The sequence below is a fragment of the Bison bison genome, unplaced genomic scaffold, assembly GCF_000754665.1.
Source record: "Bison bison bison isolate TAMUID 2011002044 unplaced genomic scaffold, Bison_UMD1.0 scf7180017864389, whole genome shotgun sequence".
Taxonomy (NCBI): Eukaryota; Metazoa; Chordata; class Mammalia; order Artiodactyla; family Bovidae; genus Bison; species Bison bison.
Genome location: NW_011494961.1, coordinates 3,473,456 through 3,498,591, shown reverse-complemented (window position 1 = coordinate 3,498,591; position 25,136 = coordinate 3,473,456). Strand labels below are relative to the sequence as shown.

The 25,136-nt window shown below is 39.2% G+C and overlaps 1 protein-coding gene across 13 annotated transcripts in view; it reads right to left on the bottom strand.

Annotated features, from left to right (window-relative positions):
• CAMK2D (calcium/calmodulin-dependent protein kinase II delta) overlaps positions 1 to 25,136 on the bottom strand; it is a 308,976-nt gene that overhangs the window by 73,340 nt on the left and 210,500 nt on the right. For 9 of the 13 annotated variants that reach the window (XM_010858494.1, XM_010858498.1, XM_010858496.1 and 6 more), the window contains exons 5-6: positions 7,662 to 7,727; positions 4,126 to 4,198 (exon numbers count right to left, since the gene is read on the bottom strand). In XM_010858494.1, the coding sequence (XP_010856796.1) occupies positions 4,126 to 4,198; positions 7,662 to 7,727 (139 nt within the window). Of the gene's footprint in view, positions 1 to 3,124; positions 3,198 to 4,125; positions 4,199 to 7,661; positions 7,728 to 25,136 lie in introns of all 13 variants that reach the window. The other 4 variants (XM_010858503.1, XM_010858504.1, XM_010858506.1 and 1 more) reach the window with 1 other exon arrangement.

Below are 25,136 nucleotides of genomic sequence, written 5' to 3'. Positions count from 1 at the left end.
AATTACTTTCCCATCACTGTTTTGAACTCTTCTTTGGTATCTATAAGGGTTTTCAATTCATTCATCTAACTGAACTGAGAAGTGATAGGGATTAAGCTTGCAGACCCTGGAGCCCAGCTGCTTGGGCACAAATCCTGTCTTACTAGCTATGCGCCCCTGAACAAGTCCTTTTCCTCATGGTTGCTAATCTCCTCTTAGGTAACATGCAGACAATCATGGTACCTTCCTCATGAAGTTATTCTGAAGATTTGCATGATAATACAGGGCAGGGTATAGAGCAACTGCTTGATAAATGGCAGCTATGGCCCTTTTATTTTTTAGTAGGTTCTGCCTTGATCCAAAGCCTCTCGTACCCCTTAACTAGAGTCCTATGACTACGTCACCCCTGCTGGACCTCCCTAGTAGATCTACATCCACTGGCCTGACACTGAATGCACCCTAGACAAAAGACTGGTCCAGGAACCCACTGGATGCTGCCTGGGGCGGCCTGACGTGTCTCCAGCGTCTCACCACCCTGACCTGTCTCCTGCTGTTGTCTCTGGGACACCCTCAAGTTGCCTCCTGTGCCCTAGCCTTGTCTCTAGGTCCTGGTAAGTTTCCATCTGGTGAAGTCTACTGTCTAAAGAGCCCCTCAAAGTGGAAGTTATTAAAATATTAAAAAAGAGATCTTCATGTTACCACTGAATCAAAGAGGATATGCTTATCCTCTTTTATTCAGCATTAATTAATATGTCACAACAGCCTGTTTTACTCAGTGTTGGCTTTTAAGTGACAAGTGTACTTTGGGTTGAACTTTATTCATTCCTGAATTGAAGGACTATGCTGCAAGTGTTAACTAGGGACAAGGTCCCATGTTGGGTACTGGAAAGGAACACAAATGGCTATTATCCTCAGAGGGGTTTATAGACAACCTGTACAGTACTCCTGTGCTCACAGGTGCCTGATGATGATGCTGATAAAGGTAATACACCCTGTGTCTTTATCTCACTGATATGGACAAATTACACTGTGTCTATTGTACATGAATTAACATGTGAATCTTGCTCTGGAAGCAAAAATATATGGCCTAATAATTGTAAGGGCAACATTTTTGCTTAAAGCCTGATAATAGATTTCAGCAGCTGATCTTTTTCATTTTAATATATTAGTAAATGTGCTGTTACAAGTGGTATACTTATCAGATTATGCATCGTGGGTATAAAAGCCACAAATCAAAGCCAGCGACAGAACACACTTAAGCTGCCCTTTGTACACAGGTTCGGGCCTTTGTTAGTAAGTTTATATCATGGCCTATTAAGAACTAGACTTAACTGAGGTTTATCCAAGTCAGCGATTTGACAAAAACTAAGACAACAATTACAGAAATTATAACAAGCTTCATCAGAGGTTCATCTCTATCGTCTCCTTAAATCAGAGTAAGAATGGAAAGCAAAAACACTTTCCTCCCTTGAACGAAATCTCTGGGGTGATGCAGCAGGCTAATTGCTTTCAGCAGTAGCCTCTTCTGGAAATCACCCGCCAGAGTTTTTAACTAGTGACTTTAGCTCATATGTCAGAAAGTATCTTTTTCTTCCCACGCCACAGCCTAGGCTCACTGCCACCTCTGATAAAAGTTCCAGTCTTTGAAGGACTCAGCTGGGTTTGGACATTTACAGAAGTGCAATATCAAGACCTCAAAAAATATATTTCGAAAGTCCTGGAACAAAATGTGCATTTTTCATCATGGCTTTTAGAGTATACTTTTAATTACATAAAACGAAGTAAACTATCTCAAATGATAAATTTATTACACAGTAAGAACAGCACAAGCAAGGTGTATGTCTACATACAGTCACTTAAAAAGGAAAGCAGCACTGTGAGCTCTAAGAACTCACAAAAAGGGGCACTGCTGTTATGTAGCTGCTAGGCAGTTTTTGAGGTGATTGCCATTTATATGAATTTTCAAAGGAACACATTCTTTTTCCTTTTTCCTGATGGGTAAATTTGGCACAAGCTCTCAGACTCAGACTGAAATCAAAGGAAGGTTCTAGAAAAGGCAATGCTTTGCTTACAGATCACCTCTTCAAGTAACTTGCTCTGAATCACTGAAGAAATATTCTTCTAGAACACAGAAAATGAACGGAAAGTACGGTGACAAAGGAAGTATGCCGAGGTCCTGCACACATTACAGTTTAAGACATTCTGACCTACCCTTTGCCACCTTTGTACAAAAGCCTGGAAAAGGCTGAGGTTTCAAATGAAAAATCACAGCTACAAGTGATCCCCTGCGCTGTGTTGCCCACCCAGGATTTTTCCTCCATTTAAATTTCTAGGTGTTCACTATTTCTCTGAAATGTCATCAGTAAAGCTAGAATGCTGAGAGAAGAGGTCAGAGAATTAAGAACAAGACAGTCATCTTTGAAATGTTTAATTTCTAAATGATCTAAACATTTCTTATTCTCAATGGTTATCAGAAACTGAGTCAAGTCTTAAAAGTACTAGTATGTAGCTATATGTTACATATATACTATTTGATAATAAGATTTGTTTTACCCTTTTTCCATCTGTTTTAAAACACAATAGTATCTTGACCCCTAGAAATATAAATAAATAAAAAAACAGGAAGACTCAGTGTCCTCAGAATTCCTGGGACTAATGTTAAGGGAAAAGACTTTACTACCCACAATGGAGGCTGTTAGCACCAATCTCGTGGGCCAAAAATCTACCTAATACATTCATCTCTATTAACTTTATAATTTTGATAACCACTTACAAAATATAGGTACATAAAGTATGAGTTTGATCAACAAACATGCCAATACGTTCACAGAACAAGTTTAAAGAGAAGAGGAGATCATCAGTCCTACTCAAAGTCACATTAAATGCTGTATCCTGTTTTTGGAGAAAGAAAATATAACCTGCTTATTGTTCGTGTTAGGAGATGATGTCTCTCTGGATGAAATGGGATTTATATAAGTCTCAACTGTGCATTAGAGAACTGTGGTGAGGGAAAGTGTTTTCATTATGTGTTGGAAAGAGTCCGCACAACTTTATTGCTCATATTTTTGCCTTTACAGGCATAACTGCAGCTGAACAGTCATTAGGAACTGTGTGGTGGTTTGTCTTCTCCAAGGGCATTACTCACCTTCAGGTCCCGATGGACTACGCCCATCTGATGGCAGTGTAGCACAGCCTCCAGGATCTGCTGAATGCAATGACTGCATGCAAACACCAGGGGGCGTGTGTTAGTTCCAAGCTTACACTCACTGTCTGTATACCCTCAGAGAGACTGGGTTAAAGTGCAAAACTAGCAGACAACTGGGGTTGTGTTTAAACATCTTCAGTCACGTAAACATACGCTCGAGTAGAGTGACTACTACCTCAGGACAATCAGGATCTTGCCAGATGTGGGCCAAAATGTAGGTTCACTTGTTCTAGAAAAATCCATCTTAAAAACTTGGAATTCAGGAGCTCTTTTCCCAGTTGTAAATCCTCACAGGAAATGAACTGGAACACAAGTATAGTTTTTATAGATTTTGTGTTCACCTTCACTCCACAAAAAAACAGCTGTTTCCCTCTTCTCTCCCATTTTTCTCGTATCATTTGAAAGCTGTCACATTAGCAGTCAAGGCTCCATTAAGGTTAAATTAGGATACGTAATGAATTTTTGATAAATCATTAACTTCGCATGCTTTAATTTAGCTGGCAATTATTATCTCTTGCCTGAGGGTTCATCGGACTCAAACGGAGCAATGAGGAACCAGTTGTTCTGCTACAGCAACCCATGGTCTCAGAACAGAAGTGGTGTTTAGCTCTACAGGCGGACATACATCACAGGCCAGGGTTATTTCCAGGCCAATGCTGGACATCAGGAAAGCCTGCCCCCAAACCGTCTCTCTGGTTTACTCCTCGGAACCTTAAGAGCTGTGTTTCCAGTGCTGTCCTTCCCTTTTTGCTATGATGTATATTTAGCCTGTAGATGAGCAAACTGAAAGAGGCATCATGCATTATTATGTCATCATTTAGTCATTTTAAGGAAAAGTTGGGAAAGGCAAGGGAACAATTGTACAACACCCACCCTCTGCCCTTTCCCCAGAAAAAAACAACACTTCCTCTGATTCAGATGTACGGACTCCATATACTGACCTTCAGATCCCTGTGCACTATGCCATTTAGGTGACAATGATTTACACTTTCTAGAATCTGCTGTATACAATGACTGCAAAGATACAAGGGCAGAATGGAAGGGAGAACATTTTAAAGGCACAGAATCACACTGAATACAAAATAAAATGAAAATCTGAACGAAACACAAACGAACAAAAATTATATTTTCCACATTTTTTAGCTTTACACTGGAATTAAATAATGCTGGATAAAGCTAATTCTGGCAGTAACAAAAATGACATCCAACACAGAATTTGTGACATGTTCAGACAAAACAATTTGAGCTGTGTTTTCTTTCATTGCAACTCTATTAATCATTTGTTTATAGAAGTCAAAATTTCCATATTCAGGGAGAAAACTTTTATAAATAATTCTAGGAAATTTTATAAATAATTCCCACCAAGTTCTGGGAAAATTCTTTAGTGAAATAAAATTTATGGGTATTTCTTATACACATCTAAACTGTTTAAAATCTGAGGTCACAATTAAACATAGGTGTTGAAACAAGAGGGTAACACAAATGAAGTGGCAGGTGAGACAAGGGTTAAAAAAAACGGAGGGAGACATTTACCATTTTGACTTTAGAAATGGTGCTGCTTATATAATACATAATAGGAAAACTAATGCACATCTCCAGTAATGGAAGGAGAATTTAAAGTAAATCCATGGTATTAAAAAATCCCCTCTTCAGTATAGCCATACTTTGGGGTAGAATAAAAACTTAAAAAGTAAAAATAAAATTTTCAATCCCCTGGAGCACTGGTGGTTGTCTGACACATTTCCATCACCTCAGTGAAAGAAAACTTTTATTCCTATGGTAAAATGTACAATTTATGCTATGTCAAATAGACTGCTAATTAAATATGAGGGAAGACATCACTGATGGGCATCGATAAGGTCCCATGAGCTGTCATCTGACATACAGTAACGCAGGACATATCACACTGATGAATTCTGCACAAGTTCACTGTGTGATTCAAACGCAGGTATATTATAGAACTGCATTCATTCATTCAAGGATTAAGCAAATACTTTAGCGAGGACATTTTCAATCATTTAATGTACAAAATACTACTACTCCAAAGTAAATTACTGAATTAAAAAAAAAGTAATCATCTAACTGATTTATTACAACATAAGTGTCACAGTGATCATGATTGTGATTTTCTAGCTCTAACTCGATTTAAGTGTACCACTAAAAGAGCTTGAGATTGGTTGTTTTTGACTACACAGCTTCCTGGACTGTTGGTAATTATTTGCTAATCATATAGCTTTTTTTCCTTCTACAGTAATGTTCACATTATACTTCTTGTTAGGAATACTTTACTCTTTCATCTCAAGCCATTGGTATAAGTTTTTAGTCCTAATGAATAACAGAAAATAGAGAAGTAAACAATAATTAATATTAAATAAGCTTCACCATATGTGACTAGTGAGAATGAATTCAATTCTTAACTTCTTGAGGGCTAGTACTAAACAGATTTTTACAAGTTACTTACTCTTTATGCATATGGTTGACAAGAGAATGTTTCTTCTCCTTAATTATGGGTGAGACCTATCCTAAACTATCCTATAGTAAATTTCAAAATTTAATATAAGCATGTATATGAAATGATTCAACACTTAGGGTCTATCCTGTTATCTTAGGGCTGAAAATAGTCTCTAATTTCAACCAGTGTTTTGAAACACAATAACAACCTGTTTAAAATAACTTTGAAAAGCAAAATAAAGGACATTTCTTAACTTTTTATTACCTTGATAAAAAAGATTATTCTCTTGGCCAGTGGGAAAATAGTTACTTCCAAGGTTATTCTGAAGTGCTTTTCAGAGGCCTAATGGGAGGATTTGGCTTAGACTGAACAAGCGATGATTCACTCATCCTAAGTGACATGGAACTTTCTATTTGACTTTGGCAGTAGAAATTCCATTAAAAAAAAGTAAAGAGTGTAGTCAGGTACAGATAAGATTCATAAAATGTCATCAACAGTAACATTAAACCAAGAAGGTGAATGAGAAGTTCAGAAGTGAGCCTGGGTATGCATGTGCTACTGTGGAGGGGTGGGGGCCTGCTACCGGCTGACTGATGCCCCGGGCCAGGCTGCCAGGGAGGCAGCAGCCTTAGGAAGCTCTGAGAGCGTGGGAGAACACAGGCAGGCACAGACCACCATAACTGAATACACATAACCTCGCATTTACATGGCTAGTAAGGAGCTAATCACTCATGGCCAGATTTTTCAAAACGGGTTCTAACTACAGAATATATATAAGAAATGCCAAGGAAATTAATACCATGCAGTCTAAGTAATGTCTCCGCAAGTAAATTAATGTTATTTCACTCCAAAAACATTGCCTTTGTATAGCCTAGGAAGGCTCAAATGAGACAAAATGTTAGCCATTTTTAACTTCTGTAAAAATGCTGCCAATTAACAAGATTGGGAAATCTTCTTGAACCCTCTGAAGTACCTGAGTAAATATTTTTTCAAGTGAGAGTTCCAAGGACTTAAATGAAATTTCCAAAGAGTTAAATAGTTCATAATGTTTTAAGGAGACCCCTGGGGCTTTTGGAGTCTGTTTCTTTTTATGATCTGTGATTGGACGTGGGCTATTCATGGAATTTTCTGTGATGAGGGAAATGCTTTATATTTGCTATGTCCAGTCAGTTGCCACTAGGCACTCATGTAATTAAGCACTTGAAATGGGGCTAGTGCAACTGAGGAACTAAACTTTTTATTTAAAGTAATTGAAACTGAAATTAAAAGTCACATGTATAAACAACAAAGCCCTATTGTATAGCATAAGGAACTATATTCAATAGCTGCTGTTATTCAGTTGTTAAGTCATATCTGACTCTTTGCAACCCCATGGACTACAGCACTCCAGGCTTCCTTGTCCTTCACGATCTCCCAGAGTTTGCTCAAATTCATGTCCATTGAGTCAGTGATGCTATCTAACCATATTCAAGATTCAAAAATTCATATTCATATTCAATATTCTAACTATATTCAATATCTTGTAATAAACCATAGTAGAAAAGAATACAAAAAATCACTTTGCTGTATTGCAAAGTATTGCAGAAATTAATACAACAATGTAAATCAACTATATTTCAATAAAATAAATTTTTTAAAAAAAGAGTCATATGTGACTAGTGGTTATCATACTGGGAAGCCTAGCATCTAGAGACCAGACAGAGGGTTTCAATTTTTTTTTATTCTCATAACTTTGATAAAAAGTATATTTCTTTATCAGAAGTCATTCCAGGTAGGCTTTTAAAAAAATAAATATATTCTAACCATAGATACTAGTTAAAAGTAAAGTTTACATCAGAGTCATAGATTTTTTTTTCCCAAAGAACCATCTTGAAAATCCTTAAGAGAGAGAGGACTTGTGAAAAGTCCAAGACGACATTATGAGATTCTCATAATCCTAAGTACCATGATATATTTGTAGAGATGTACTGAACAAGCATCATGTGAGTGCTGAGTCTTCTATCTTGTCCAGGACAAGTCACTTACCTGGCATCAGCTTCACTGTAATACTCTCTTGCCACTATGTCTTCAAACAGTTCACCGCCAGTAACTCTGTGAAGACAAACAAGATTACATTAAAAAAGAAGAAAAACCTAGGCATCAATAGATTTGCACCAATGTTCATATAGAATGTTGGTTTTCATATTATTATATAAATATAAAGTATAATAAATTATTATAAAAACATAAAGTATATTAAAATATTATAAGACTCCATCAGTTCAGTCACTCAATCATGTCTGACTCTTTGCAACCCCATGAACCGCAGCACGCCAGGCCTCCCTGTCCATCACTAGCTCCCAGAGTTCACTCAAACTCATGTCCATTGAGTCAGTGATGCCATCCAACCATCTCATCTTCTGTTGTCCCCTTCTCCCCTCGCCTTCGATCTTTCCCAGCATCAGGGTCTTTTCAAATGAGTCAGCTCTTCTCATCAGGTGGACAAGGTACGGGAGTTTCCACTTCAATGTCAGTTGTGAACATTCAGGACTGATTTCCTTTAGGATGGACTGGTTGGATCTCCTTGCAGTCCAAGAGACTCTCAAGAGTCTTCTCCAACACCACAGTTAAAAAGCACCAATTCTTCAGCTCCTCAGCTTTCTTTATAGTCCAACTCTCACATCCATACAGGACTATTGGAAAAACCATAGCCTTGACTAGATGGACCTTTGTTGGCAAAGTAATGTCTCTGCTTTTTAATATGCTGTCTAGGTTGGTCACACCTTTTCTTCCAAGAAGTAAGCGTCTTTTTATTTCATGGCTTCAGTCACCATCTGCAGTGATTTTGGAGCCCAAAATAAAGTCAGCCACTGTTTCCCCATCCATTTCCCATGAAGTGATGGGACAAGATGCCATGATGTTTGGTTTCTGAATGTTGAGTTTTAAGCCAACTTTTTCACTCTCCTCTTTCACTTTCATCAAGAGGCTCTTCAGTTCTTCTTCACTTTCTGCCATAAGGGTGGTATCATCTGCATATCTGAGTTTATTGATATTTCTCCCAGCAATCTCGATTCCAGCTTGTACTTCATCCAGCCTAGCGTTTGTCATGATGTACTCTGGATATAAGTTAAATAAGCAGGGTGACAATATACAGCCTTGACATACTCCTTTTCCTATTTGGAATCAATTTGTTGTTCCATGTCTAGTTCTAACTGTTGCTTCCTGACCTGTATAAAGATTTCTCAAGAGGCAGGTCAGGTGGTCTGGTATTCCCATTCTCTTTCAGAATTTTCCACAGTTTATTGTGATCCACACAGTCAAAGTTTATTGTGATCCACACACATAAGACTCCATAATGGCTGATTTATATTCATCTAAACATTTTCCTATTTGCTTATGCATCACTAGATCCTGGCACACACTTTTCTGTACACCATAAAAATATTCAGACACATCTCTCATAGAAAGTGGTTTCTATGAAACTCATCAATTCTCTAAGGTCTGACAAAGTGTGTGCAACCATTCAGGAGTATTTTCTGAACAGAAAGAGAAGATTATACATATCATGGATGTAGAGTGTGAATTTGCAGGCTGTATTTCTTTGGAGGGAATTGTTTTTTTTAACTGCAATGGACATGTCTTTGTGGGCTAGAGGTGGCCTTCCAAAATGCATGTCACTTGGGGGCTGAGTGCTCACTTTTCCGTGTAAAAACACCCTGATCTCCTTAGTCCAAGTCTTCACCAGTAAATAAGACTCAGGCTTTGGCAGTGTCCTGGGAGTCAGCGGTGATCCCTTTCCAACTAGGAAGGAGTCTATCTGTCTGTCCTTTTTAATAAAGTGAAGACTTTCCCACAACTCAGCAACTGAATTTGGTTACTCCAGGAAGTTCATTCAAATCATGGACTTTGAGGCTCTCTAGCGAAGGTGATGTAACTCTCTTTGGGATTCATCTCTTTTCCAGGTCTGATAGATATAATGATTTGTGGCCAGAATTCCTTAAGTGGTGATTCTCTGGCTTACGCTTTTTTTTTCTCCCTGCTTAAACAATGATTTTAAATTTTAAAGTCACAAAACTTTGTAGTAAAATTTAAAAAACATGGAAACATACCAAGTCCTCTCCTATCTCTGGATCCCAATTCCACTCTCCGGAATAAACTAGTTTTAACTTTGTGTGTGTCCTTTCAATTTTTTGTATGTCTTTTGACATTTATACTTCTCCCTTTGCAAACGCACACAAAGAACACTTATCTCACTAAAGTGCAATTGTGCAACCACAAAAAGTAGGTTAATTGTGTTTTTCATTTTACATTAAATCATGGGCACTCTTTCACGTCAGAAGCATTTTCCCCCTATTAAACTAAGTAGTGCGCATGCGTGCGTGCATGACCATGTGCATCTTTGAGAGTATTTCTAAAAGATAAATTCTTATAAGTAAAATTATTGGGTCAAAGAGTACCCACATTTAAAATTTTGTTGGGAAGACAAACTATCCCAACTTTGCTGGGAAGGCACATTATCTTCCCAAATCGTTGCACCTCCAATATTGTCAAAGTGCTGACAGGCCCCTAGCATGACTAATGATGGTTATGGTCAATTAACAAAAATGCCTATCTAATTGGGGAAAAGTTAGCTCAGGTTAATAGGAATTTTATTATGAGTGAAATGAATTATTTTCTTATGTATTTGTCAGTCGTTCTTCCTTCCTTATTACGATCTGACTTGATTTTAAAAGAAAATTTCTGTTTTGGAGTTTTTTTTATTTTATTATTTAACTTTAGAATATTGTATTGGTTTTGCCGTATATCAACATGAATCCGCCACAGGTATACACGTGCTCCCCATGTTTTGGAGTTTAATCTTAAAATAGCTAATATTTGTCAAGTGCTTACCATGTGCCACACAGTGTGCTAAGCTTTAAATTCATTGAGAAGTTCTCATAATTTATGACGGTTTTACTACTAGCCCAGTTTATTGATGGGAAAATGGGAGTACAGAGAAGTAACTTGCCCAACTTTACAGAGCCCTGAGTGGCACAGGCGGGGCGTCCACTCCACAGCCCGCACTCGGCACCACTACACAGTACAGCTTTTCCAGTCATCACACTGTCCATCTCTCCAGAGGTTTAGAAGGTATGAGTCATCTGGTCAAGCACTGGGTGAAGATGTAAGGCTTGCTGTACGCAAGTGTGAGATAAAATTACCCTAAAACTGGTTTTTTGTCGCTGGTCTTTTTTCTTCTTGCTTAATACATTCTGAAACATCGAATGAAAACATTTTCTAGAGATCACCAGTTATTATTCTCTTCTGTATTTTCCTCTCCTACATGTAAAGATGTGATGCTAAAAACTATAGATTTGAAAGTTTATGTAACTTTCCCCCAGCTCCACTGCATTATGGATATTTGTAAGTTCTTTAATGTTGAAGTTACAACTTTTGACTCTATTATTTTTAGATATAAAATGGACACCTAAAATTATTTAAAGCTTCATAGGTGCAGACATAGAAAACGGACTTGTGGACACAGTGGGGGAAGGAGAGGGTGGTAGGAGTTGAGAAAGTAGCCTGACATATATTCACTACCATGTGTAACACGACAGCTAGCGGGAAACTGCTGCGGACAGCTAGCGGGAAACTGCTGCGGAACTCCAGGAGCCCAGCCCGGCGCTCTGTGACCACCCAGAGGCTGGGATGCGGGGAATGCGGGAGGCAGAGACAGAGGGGAGAGATAGATACATATAGTTATGATCAGTTTGCATTGTTGTAGGGAAGAAACCAACACAACACTGTAAAGCAATTTTCCTCCAATTAAAAAATAAACAAACACAAGGAAAACAGAAAAAAAAATCCTGTAACAACAGAAAAGCGTCACATGAGCTTGTTATGAAATCTATGGTTACGTATACATATAACTGCATTTACTGGCACAGCTAAGCTTTTCTCCCAGTTATAATCTATGATCATTTGTGCCCTAGACAAATTAGAATACTAAGTAATTAAATATTAGAGAGAAAGTACTTCCAACAAATCTATTGTCTCTATAATGATGATAACAGTTTTGTGAGATTTCTTCCTTTGAATGTGACCAACATAGATATGATGCATTCTCACATTTATCCTTGTTTCTGACCACAGGTACCAAGAAAATCTGTATATATTACATACAATCTTGGATTATTAAAGTGCTTAACAAATATTAATTAAAAAGTCTGTCATTAATCAAATTGCTGCCGCATATATAGTAGCTCCTTAAATAGATTATCTGCTCCATGAGAACTGCTGGATCCTAAATTATTAATACTAGGATCAGGACTTACTGAGCTTCGTTACCTTAGTGCCTACCCTAGCAACTAAGACGTAACATTTATTCAATTAATGAGTACTGAAATAACGATCAAATGAATTAACCAAGTCAGGAAATTATGCTACCCATCTACTATTACAAGTTTAGAATTTACATGAGCTCAAAAAGAAAAAATAAATCCCACTAAAATTTAGCTACACATGATAATAGGTTCTATTTCTTGAGGGTTCATATCTAAAGAAGAATACTGAAAAATCAGGTATAATTATTAAACATATAAATATAAGGGGTATAGAGTTCTATACTGAGTTGGAGATTAAGTAGTCAACTGTCTCAGAGTACTCTTTCGCATTTTCTAGCATTCGTTTTTCTCATTATTTAAAAATATCCTTGTGCAGTGAAGCCATTTTATCATTTTGACTATATGTATGACAAACGTCTGAGAAGGCAAAAATGGAGTTCTAATAGAACACAATGCCTTAAAAAGAAATTACTATACTTTTTCCTATACTCACATTACTTGTTTATTTAATAGAGCACAAAATTAAACAGGAGTTATTACTGATTTTGGAAAATTTTTAGTGTGTGAAGTTTCATAAAATTCACAAATTAAATCAGTCTGATGAATAAATTGATAATTAATTAGAGATGTTGTGAATAAATTGATGTTAGGGATCTATATGACATGAGGTATATCAATTATACATTTGAATCATTAACTATCATTTATGAACCTCCAGAACATTAGAGCTTACAGGAAAAAAAGGTAATTCTGGAAGTATGAAAAGACGAGGCTCCACATATCTTAGAGATGAATATTTTTGTTGTTGCTTTCGTTATTTATTGAGATGCTAAATCATTCTCTGTTATCCAGCAAGAATGATTTGTGCTCCTAGTATATTTGTGAGTTATATCAGAAATGCTTAAAAGTAGTTTCATCTTAAATAAAACCCTAAGTTTCACAAGGGTTATAGCTTTGACTATGACACTGAGCAGCCGCTGGAGTCCAAGATGTGCAAGACTGGGCTTTGGAAGGGAACACGGGGCCACCCTGAGTCAGGAGCCAGCACTGCTGCAGAGACGCGCCCGGTGCCTGAGGTGGCAGGCCAAACCCAGGGAGCTCGGGCTGCAGTCACGCCGGGAACAGGAGCCCAGAGCGGGGCCCGGCGGATGCACGGTGAGGAGGCAGTGTCTCCGAGGCAGGGCCAGGAGTGTCTAAGGAAAAAAAGGAGTAATTCCCTATGGAACTCTAAGTACAGAGTTGAAGAACAAACCCAATGAGCAGAGGCCACCAGACCCGAAACCCAAGGCTGTGAACAGAGCCAGCAGGAGTCACGTTAGCGAAGAATCACCAGGGTCAGATGTTTGCCTGTCTGTCCCAAAACATTTCACGTGCTCCCTTGCACCTGGGTGACGGGTGTGTGCTCTAGTGATCTCCAGGGTAGAAGCTGTGACGCTAACGTGTTTGTACATGTTACCTGCAAGGTGCCTGGCACACTGCTTTCCACACTGGTGAACAATAACGACACACACCCACTGGTGCCCACCACACGCGAAGCCCCAGTACGTTCTAGGCCTCTTCGGGTTCTAACACAACCGCCTCACGAGGCAGATACAAGTGCTCCCATTTGACACGTGAGCACACTGAAGCGGTGGAGGTTAAGGACTTCCCCAAGAACGCACAAAGTGAGAGAAAAAGGTTTGCGAGTTCTCATCGTGCTGCCCTAATCGCTGCCCCTTAGACACAACCTGCAGGGCAGGAGAGGGCGGGCCAAAGATGTCTGGAGAGCCCAAAGGATCACGTGGAAAGGCTGGGAATCACAGTGACATAAAGGCATTCCCACTTCTCTCTCTCTCAAATCCTGGACTAAAGGCAGACCAGATGCTGGTAAGGGCTGGTCAGAGTGAAGCTGATCAGGGTTTATTTACAGGAGTGTTACTGGTTGTTTTGGCCAGACAATCCTTCACCATGTGGACTGTCCCTTGCGTGGCAAGACTATTGGCACCAGGCCACACAGCAGGTGCCAGCGACACTACCTTGGCAGTGCGTCAACCCTACTACTTCCACCAGTCACCCCAAGGCTCCCCCGAGGCCCCCTTGAGGAGAACCACTGAGCTAAGGGAACAAAGTCTACGGAATACAACTGAAAACTCAGGCCTTCTTAACACATCTAACATATACAGTCAAACAAGCCAATCAATGGGCTTCCCTGGTGGCTCAGCTGGTAAAGAATCTGCCTGTAATGCAGGAGACCTGGGTTTGATCCCTGGTTGGGAAGATCCCCTGGAGAAGGGAACGGCTACCACTCCAGTATTCTGGCCTGGAGAATTCCATGGACTCTGTAATCCACGGGGTCGCAAAGAGTCGGGCACGACTGAGCGGCTTTCACTGTCACTTTCACCTTTCAAGCCAATCAGTGGTTCAGGGGCCTTTTGGGCAGACACTATGATGAACATTGTATCTTCAGTACCTTACAGAAGTACTGCCTGGCAGCAGAAAGCGCGTCATGAATCTTTGCTGGGTAAATAAATTATTAAATAATCCAGTGGATTAATGAAGACATATGCAGCTGTCCACAACTTTACGGTTTAACCTGTACTTAAGGTAAGATCTGAGGGGGAGAGGCCCAAGTACCTTTCATGTTATTTATCTACCAATCTCTAGACAAATCCTGCTGACTTTATCTCTAAAACGGATCAAGACTTCTTTCCATCTCCACCACAAGGTCACCGGTCCACGTCATCACTCACCCGCACCACTGCAATGGCCTCCTAAGTCACACCATGACCTCTCTTGCCCCTCTGCCGTCAATTATCCAGATAGCAGCTTTAAATGCACGTTGAATTTTATCTCATGCCTCCAGGATGCTCTTACATACCTGCGCAGCGCTCCTTCAGGCAAACTCCTCGCAGGACCTGCCTGTCTCCTGAGCCTCCCTGGCGCCCCTCTCTGTGCTGCTCCGACCACACTGGCCTTCCTCCAGTTCTTTAAATACACCAAGCTCCTTCTTACCCCTGAGCCTTTTCATGTGCTTCTCTTCTAGAACTTTCCCTTACTCTCTATATCCATTGAATAAATTCCTCTTATCCTTCAAAATTCGGCTTAAATTTCTTATCCCCAGGCCTCTACTCATCCAAGTTATCTTATTGGCTTAGAACCCATTTTATTCTCCGTAACACCTATCACCAATACTTATCATTACGAATTCATTTGTGTTTGCCCTTGTTTAATGTTCGTCTCTCTACCTGTGTGGTTGCTCTGGGAGGGTAATTTGCTCCTGCTTTTCCACTATAAAATATAAAGTGCTGACTCACAGTGCCTGTGACAAGCACATTAAATGCTTATTAAATGAATGAGCCCAGAGTTTTATATTTCACAGACAGCCAGATATGTGGGATGATTACATATCAATGCCATTATGTTGATATTCCTGACATCATATCATTCACCATTACGTTTTATAAGAAAGCAGGGATCTCTCAGGCAGTTTTTCCCTAGAAACCACGTATTTCACTTTTGGACTTACAGTATCTTTCCCATAAGACAGAGTTTGTCAGTGAAATAATCATGTCTGATCACAAATGCAAGAAGTATTTGTTGAATTAATTATAAAGGCACATACTTGGATTAGAGATTGAGCAAGATAACTAGCTATGCTTATATTTTATTTTTTGAAGAACTGAACCCATATATGTCTTTATTTACTATAATTGAGTAAACAGACCAGGAACATCTGTATGTTCAAATTCTATTTGACATTATGCCCCTCTCATATGCTCAGAAATGTTCAGAATCCTTGGTGAATGATGCGTTTTAAGACGAGTCGAGTGGTGTGGCCACGACCAAGCACAATCAGATGTGTCAGACAGTTCTGACAGGGTGGCAGTGGTGGGCGTGGGGGTGGCTGATGCAAACTGGGGGTGACTGATGCAAAACACAACTCTGGTTCACTGCTAATGCCATTATTAGTATCCTTTTTTTTTTTTAAAGCTAAGATCAATTTATTCTGTAAGTTACTTTATAGCTGAATGTCCAGTATCTGATAACACCTCTGAAGTAGTAGATTATTTGAGGTTCTCCAGAAATGTTTTTCTGAATGAATTCCAAATTGTATGATGGAAATCAAAAAAGGTAGAGAGTTGCTTTAACAGAAAGTCCAAAGAGTTTCTTATTGATTCTGATGGAGACAGATTTGCTGAGTCATACTAAGAATTAGAATCAAGATGATGAAACTGAGACAAGCCATTGGAAGTGTTTCATACAAACCCAAATCAGGCCAGGAGGAAAGGCGCCGTGCTGGAGGAGGCCCCGTGAGGGATATTAGAAGCAGGACTGTGTTCATGGACACTGTCCAGCCTGAAGTGTCATGCACAGTGGAGCAGTGGAGTGGGATGGCAGGATCCTAAACTCTTCAAAGGAGAGCTTCCTTTACTCCCACTTTTCTAATCTCTGGTGGCTGAATCTACCCTTTCAATATCATTCTGGATTTCTGTAATCTCCCTCAGTTGTAAAACTCATGCCAGTTCTACTATACAATCCCGTCCTCATTCCATCTTTCACAAATGTAGGTGAAAAACTTGGACCACAATCAAAAGTTCATATTCTTAAAGTTGCTTTTCCTCTTTGATGAACAAGAAAAAGCATGAATAAAAGCAGCACTGCTAACCACAATTAAGGGCACATGGAATAAGGCAAACTTCCCTGGTGGCTCAGACGGTAAAGCGCCTGTCTTCAACGCAGGAGACCCGGGTTCGATCCCTGGGTCGGGAAGATCCCCTGGAGAAGGAAATGGCAATCCACTCCAGTACTATTGCCTGGAAAATCCCATGGACAGAGGAGACTGGTAGGCTACAGTCCATGGGGTCGCAAAGAGTCGGACACGGCTGAGCGACTTCACTTTCAAAAATGAGATAGGTTATTGTTGTTCTGTTACTATCACAGACTTCTTCAAGTAAGCAAATCAGCCACTAAGCTTATTATATTAGTGTGTTTATGTGGTTTAATAAGATACCTTAATCTAAGACTAATTAAATGCTCAGGCAATGTATTGCAAAGATGTATATATCAAAATGGATACTTCCTGAAGGCAAGAAATAGACTGTAATTCTATGCATTAAAAAAAGTTTGATGCAAATTAACATCACAGTGAGATACCAACTCACAGCCACTAGTGTGGGTTACCACAAAAAAACAGAAAAGAATACATGTTGGTGAGGATGTAGAAAAACTGAACACTTGTACACCACTGGTGGAAATCCAAAATGGTACAGCTGCTGTGGAAAACGGTATGACAGTTACAAAAAGTTTTAAATAGGATTACCATATGAGCCAGCAATTCTGCCTGTGATTGTGTACCCAAAAGAATTGGTTCCCGAAAAGATATCTGCACTCCCATGTTCATAACTGTACTACTCACAACGGTTAAAACACGTTCACTAGCTGATAAGAGGACAAGCAAAATGTGGTAAATGCCATCAATGAACCTAAAAAGGTAGTAAGTTTTGACATATGCAACAACATGGGTGAATCCTGAGGACACCATGCTAAGTGAAATAAGTCAGATACTGATAATTTCACTTACATGAGGTCCTCAGAGTAGTCAAAATCAGAGAGACAGCAAGGAGAATGGTGATCGCCAGGGACAGAGGAGAGGGAAGAATGGGGAGTTATTATATAGTGGATGTAGAGTTGCAGTCCTGCGCAATAAAAAGAGTTCCAAAGATGGATGGTTGTCCAACAATGTACATGCGCTCAGTGCCACTTAACTGGACATGGAGATGGTTCAGCAATTTTTATGTTATGTGTATTTAAAAAAAATTAAAACAAATTATTTGATGATAATGAGGACAATGAAAAAGAGTACAATGTGATGAAGACTAAATAAATATTGCTATTTCCTATTCCTTTATGAGTTCCAGAGAGATTCAGAAAGTTCTCCATACAAAAATCTTGAGTGCTAATGAAAAGTTCTATATCAGCTAGTTGTTAAAAGTGATAATTTGTTCCACTGTTACTTTTCCCTTTAGGCAGCATGCTCACGAGAATGAAACAGATTCAACATAATAACTGGCTTGTTATTAGCCAACTGTGTGAGGTCAGGTCAGGCCAAGATTTTTGTGTGCTGTATTTTGCCTATTCATAAAATGCAAAGAGAAAATACAGCATTTTTCCCCCTATTCAGAGCCATCAGATAAGGGCTGTTACAATTTGTGCTCTACACAAAGGCACACGCCAAGGGAGCAAAGGGAGAGCTCTGACGCAGCCTTCCTCTACTCTCTAAGCAGTGCCTGTACCCGGAGCTTTCAGAATGGCACAGAAACACCAACAGGCTCTATATCTGACAAAGTTCCATGAGTAATTCAGTCCAGATTATCCCCTCCTCACCAAGACGTGACCACCACGACCCCAAAGGCTCTTCAGAATACCCAAAGACAGTCAGTGAGGCACACAAAATGTTCACGTCCTGGGAATATCCAATGTGAAAGTAAATGGTCTTTCTTCAGTGTCTGTGTGAGTCATTTCTACAATCCTTTGTAAGTCCTAATGGAAATCTTAAAACTGAAACTTAAGGCTGTGCAAGCTGTCTTTGGAGATCAGCAGAACCGTGTGCCCCTCTCATGTCTTATCATAGAACATACCTTTTTTGACTTGGGGTTGGTATCTTGAGGGTCCTGACCTAGGGATGGAGCCCGGGTCTCCTGCATTGTAGGCAGACTCTCTACCATCTGGCCACCAGGGAAGCACCCTGGCATACTCAGGGGCAGACTGTCTCTTTGGCAACTGAGGACTCGCAATTACACCGTTTGCACCAGTCCAGCCTTAGTTCACCAAAATCCTGTTTGGCACCTGAATGTATTTTCTGAGGATGGACGAGCTGGTGTAATAATACACTCACATCTCCAGAAGAAGACACAACAGTGGACATCACAGTGCCCGTGCCTATCTAAAAAGAAAAAAACTGACATAACTGACAATCTGTCCAGGCAGACGTGGTGAGAGCCCTACTGAGGCATCAGGCTTCCTTGCCAAGCAGGGGCTCTGGTTCCTTAGATTTCCAGTCCTTGGAGCTGAAGCTGGGCCCAGGCACAAATGTGTAAGACATTCTTGGAGGTGAGGGATCCGGCTGAAGGGAGTTGGTTACAGCCTGGACCCCCCAGTTTGGGAACAATAATCTTCAGTTGAAGATACAAGAGCAAAGGAGAAATGTTTTTCAACACTCAGGTAATCTGCAGTATAAATAAATCGTAGAGAGAAAAATTCCATTCTTACTTAATTTTCTGCTTCACCTATCCAAGCTAACTGCATATCCTGGTCACATTTTAAAGAGAAGTCAATTTATATATTTATAGCAAGTTTTTTTTAAAAAAATAATGAAGTCATTGATATTTTATGACATCAATATTTTTAGTAATCTATAAATTATATATATTAGTTTTGCATATATCAGATGTATACACACATTTTAGCTGTTTGTTGCTAAGTCGTGTCTGACTCTTTTGTGGCTCCGTGGACTACAGCCCGCAAGGCTCCTCTGTTCGTAGGATTTCCCAGGCAAGAATACTACAGTGGGCTGCCATTTCCTTCTCCAGGGGATCTTTCCAACCCAAGGATCAAATGTGTGTCTTCTGCATTGATGGGCAGATTCTTTACCACTGAGCCACCAGGGAAGCCCATATATATGTATAATGTCCCCCTTATAAAAAAATATATAGATTCTCATTTTAAGAAATGAGATTTCTAACATATCATACACGTATGATCAAGATGTATTTACAACATACTTGATAGGCCATACTCTAATGTGCATAAAAATAAAAACCAAAAACAAGAATGAAAGCAATCACCACTTATACATTTATATATCCTATAGATATTATGAAGAATCATAAGAGAAAATGTACAAAGGCTTCCCTGGTGGCTCAGACGGTAAAGCGTCTGCCTGCAGTGTGGGAGACCCAGGTTCGATCCCTGGGTTGGGAAGATCCCCTGGAGAAGGAAATGGCAACCCACTCCAGTGTTCTTGCCTGGAGAATCCCAGGGATGGGGAAGCCTGGGGGTCTGCTGTCTATGGGGTCGCATAGAGTCGGACACGACTGAAGCGACTTAGCAGCAGCAGCAGCATAGATATTCTGAAGAATCATAAGAGAAAATGTACAAAGGCTTCCCTGGTGGCTCAGACGGTAAGCGTCTGCCTGCAATGCGTGAGACCCGGGTTCGATCCCTGGGTTGGGAAGATCTCCTGGAGAAGGAAAATGGCAACCCACTCCAGTACTCTTGCCTGGAAAATTCCATGGACTGAAAGGCTCCCCAGAGCCTGGTAGGCTGCAGTCCATGGGGTTGCAGAGTTGGACACGACTGAGCAACTTCACTTTACTTTACTTCACTTTATGTTTTTAAAAGAGTGTAAAAATCTACCTGATTAGAAACAGTTTGAGTACTGGGGAGAAATTCTCTATTAATTGAACAACTGGAATTCAGTAAAGCTATCAGAAGTACCACTACATAAAAGATAAACTAAAATCTTGATACTTTGCTATGCCTTGTCATTTACTAGAGTAAGTTTCAAGCACTACGACACGGACAAGATTATTCTAAATCTGCAGGTGTGCTAAGTAGCTTCAGTCATGTCCAACTCTTTGCAACCCTACGGATTGTAGCCCACCAGGATCCTCTGTCCATGGGATTCTCCAGGCAAGAATACTGAAGTGGGTTACCATGCCCTCCTCCAGGGGATCTTCCTGACCAAGGGATCAAACCATGTCTCTCTCTTACATCTGCTGCACTGGCAAGCAGGTTCTTTACCACTAGCCCCACTTGAGAAGCCCATTATAGATTTAGCTTCATATTAAAATCACTGCCATTAAATAATCTCTTGCAATACCACCATTTTTTGCCCATATTTTGTTATTTATTATGCCTGGATAACCAGAGAAAAATGATAATCACTTAAAAAAAAAAAAGATTCTGCCATTAACACTCTGATGAATGTTACTAAGTGATCATCATCACCTCATAAACTACAAATCATTAATCTTTTTACATATACGGAACCAGCCAAGGATTGCTACTGAGGTTCTACTGGATTTTCCTGTCAATTCCTATTTTCATTGTTAATGCCAAGACAACTGCCTTTGACTGAAAATATCACTGCAGCTACGTTTGGTTTCACAAGTTAATTGAACTGAAACAGTTTGTTTATCTCAGTGATTCATCTAAAAGTTGGCTTTAGCCACCAGAAGAATGGGCCTATATTTAGCCACAAAATGCTTGGATCACCTTATGAAAGCAGGAAACTGACTGCAAACGATGGGTGAATTTATACCCCAAACCCAAATTCTAACATATTTCTGACCAACATTACTCCAGAAAGACTCCTGGACCAGAGATGACAGATGGGGGAGCCTAGTGGTTCAATGATTCATCCTTGTAAGATAATGCTCTAAAACACTGAGGTTTTCCAGGATGCCAGGTCTTGAATATTCAGAAGACCAGCAGACTCTCTGCTGGAGAGCACACAGTGTTACTGTTGATCCCTCTGGGTGTGCAAATGTTTACAAAGGAAGGACTCAAGCTTATGTGGCTGCAAGCTATTTACTGGTGGTTATTGTTTTGTGAATTCAGGGAATAACAGGAATTTCCCCACTGAATTCTCCAGTTAGAGACAGATGTGTTCTAACTTCTTCTTCCTGATAGTACAAATAACTATGAGGAGTTAGGCTTGTCACCTATACCTCAGAATCTTTTACAAGCTAATTTTACAAATATTACTGAACTGTATCTGTGATATGTATGAGGCTTGCCCATACCAACACATAAGGATTTAAAGAACCAAATTGTAAGTTTTATCATCAAGCATTTGTTCTACTGAAAAAAGCAGAAAAGTAAATTGAAAATTATCTTTCTGTGGAATATGCTTCAAAGCATAGGTCTGTTTTTAAATCCTTAAGACCTGGCAAATCCTAGTAACTAGAAAATCTTCTCATTTACACAGGAACCACGTGCACCTGTAAGTAAAAAATGCTTCATCCAGTACTCATCTATTTTGGTGTGATGAAGAAAAGTTAGTATGAATGTGGACTCTGTTAAGAGCATACCGATAAACAAGTACCATCCACCCTGGAATACTACACTGATGGGTGCCCAATGTCAGTAACCCTGGGGGTCCTTTCACAGCTTGTCACCTGATGGAGCTTATGAACAATTCCTGCCACTTTCTCCATTTTCACAGAGGGCTTTACACTACTGCTATATGAATTCAAGAAGTCACACTCTTTGTATACAGGAAAAGTGAAAAGACAGGAGTGGGTAATCAAGTCACAGAAGAGAGAATTATAAATTCTTTCTGGGGGTCAGAGAAACCTTCAAGACTGAGAGGTTGCTGGAGAAGGGATTTATTAACACATAAATGAGGAAGAGCAGGCCAGGAAGAAGCACAGGACAGTAATGCCAAGGCAGAGATGGGAGTTTAGCTGGAGAAAGATGGAGAGAGAAAGGGGTCAAAAGGATTGGAAACAGGAATCTCAATCTCTTCTTATTGGGTCCCTACATTGTTTCCGTCTGTTGTTCACAATGGATACTCTGTATATACCTTATTAAAGGGATTTCCAGGTGCTAAAAAACTCCCTACTTTTAACAACATTCCTTTTGGTATGCTCTAGTGGTCATGCTTTCACACTGGAAACTAGTCATAAATTAATTTCTAATATCACAACATTTCCCCAAATACATGAATAAAGACTCAAACTAGAATCTAGTGTGTTTTTTCAAAATATAATGCTGGATTAATTTTCACACAGGTTACAGAAATAATGCTTCTTGAAGGGATGCCTGGGAGAGTAACCTTATTTTTACAAGTATACCAAGAATTAGTCTTGCTTATATTCCCAACGCTCTGATGTAGCCAATGGCAAATGAGTAATTTAGTACCTGTTTCCAGGTCTAGCACTCATCCTCACGAATTCTTCACGTTTAAGCTTGAAGACTCTACTGCCAATGCACCACACTTACTATTGGACAATGGACTTTGTATGTTTTTACTTTGTATTTTTTAGTTGGGTCTCTGGAATACTACAACGATTAATTGCACATGAGTATGCACACACTTGCACACACACCCCTTTACTTCATAAGTGAGAAAAACCACAGAGCTCCATTTGCTATGGTAATTTTATCTAACTTTTTATTGGCTATACAATGCTCAATGAATTAAAAAAAAATGAGAATCATGGTAAAGCTATAGGAATTCAGAATAATTAGCTGAATAGCCACATTTCTAAATTATGGATTTTTTTCCTAAGGAAAGGAAGCTACATTTCTTTCAGATAAAATGGAATAGAACATTCTTTGCATCCTCTGCAAATGAGAAGCAACTCCTCTGGTTTTGGTAACTTCTTTGTCAGAATTCCCTTAAGAAATAGCTAAGAATCTTACTTACATCAAAATGCTACAGGCAAATTATTGTGTTAAGTACTTGTTTGAAATCTCATTTATAATTACTTTCTTAGCATGTTGTTTATCTAGAATAGAAAGACCTAGATCATTCAATTACTGTCAATTTAAAAAAATGAATCACCTATTTGTGTATTTGTGCATTACCTATACTACCTTCCAAAAGGGATGTAAATCAGCTTATTATCTGTCAAATTACCTAAATTATCAAATTTTCTCACCTGAAGCCTAAGTGCATGTACTAATGTTTCTTATTCAAGCTAACATACAAAAGGAGTAACAAATTTGTACTTAATTGCTACCTACAAAAATCTACCCAATCTTAGATTGCCTCCATTTTTATCACAATAGCTCAGTAAGACAGGTGCTTAAATTTAATAATTAATTGTTCACTGAGTAAAAAATATTTGTTGCTTATTATGCACAAGCTGCTGTGTTAATGCTTAATTTACTGGTTTAATCATTTGGTTAATGGGTTTTTCCTAAAATATAAAATTAGCCTCTCAGGAATATAAGGTTTAATTTAATTAATTACTGCAGAACTACAACTTCCTAATTCACAGTTAGTAGTAGTTCTATCACTAGTCATTAAGAAGATAACATGATCTTTAGATGTGCATTTAAAGATGAAATATAGTCTTACATACATATTAAACACTGTATTTGTAGGACTTATTAGTGATAACAATTCATCCCTGGAATATAAATGCTAAGTAAGCATAATGCTAATCAACTTTAGCATGATGCCAGATGAAACCACACTAACACGCTCTGGGCCCGAGGTTTCATCTGACACGTGGGTTTCCTTCCCCCAGAGCGTTCTCTCTGTTTCTGACATGCCTCACTTCTTCTTCCTCCTGTGCATCCTTCCCCTTCCCTGTCTCCAGCTCCACAGGGAAAAGGGTGTTGCAGACATACTGAGCCACTCTGTGGGATCCTAGGAAGGGAACCCCAGGATGCTTCAATGTCCAGCTCTGAGATGGTGGGTTGCTAGATGGGTATATTGACAGATGGTTACTCTGAAGTTCCCTAATGTTGAAAAGAAGGAAAGATGATTCACTAGGAGACACCTCTCAAGATCAGAGGGAGCAAAGGTAGTAGCAGAATCCTGTTTTAGTTAATTCAAGTCTGTGGTGTACCTATATTCAACTCTGTATAAAGAACAAGTAAGTGGGGATTTATATATAATTATGACTGATTCGTGATGATATGCAGTAGAGACCACCATAGCATTATAAAGCAATTATCCTCCAATTAAAAAAAAAGAACAAGAAGGAACAAGAAAATTCAGCATAGTGTCATAAATCCCCTAAATATTACTCAATGTTAAGATTTGTATTTTGCTTAAGCAAATTTTAACATTAGCAGTCCTTGGAAAAAGGGGAGGGAAGAATTTAGTGAAAAATATAGACTGTGATGGTGTAAAAGGAAGCCAGCCTTAGAATTTAGCAATCTCTTAGTGAAATCTATGAAATAAACACTCATGCTTCTTTTAAACTTCCATTTGTATCTATTAAATATCTACTTTTCCATTTATAAAATGTTACCTTATATTAATTCTTTACACTAAAACTGTAGGAAATTCTCCAAGAGATGGGAATACCAGACCGCCTGACCTGCCTCTTGAGAAACCTATATGCAGGTCAGGAGGCAACAGTTAGAAATGGACATGGAACAACAGACTGGCTCCAAATAGGAAAAGGAGTACATCAAGACTGTATGCTGTCACCCTGCTTATTTAACTTATATGCAGGGAACATCATGAGAAATG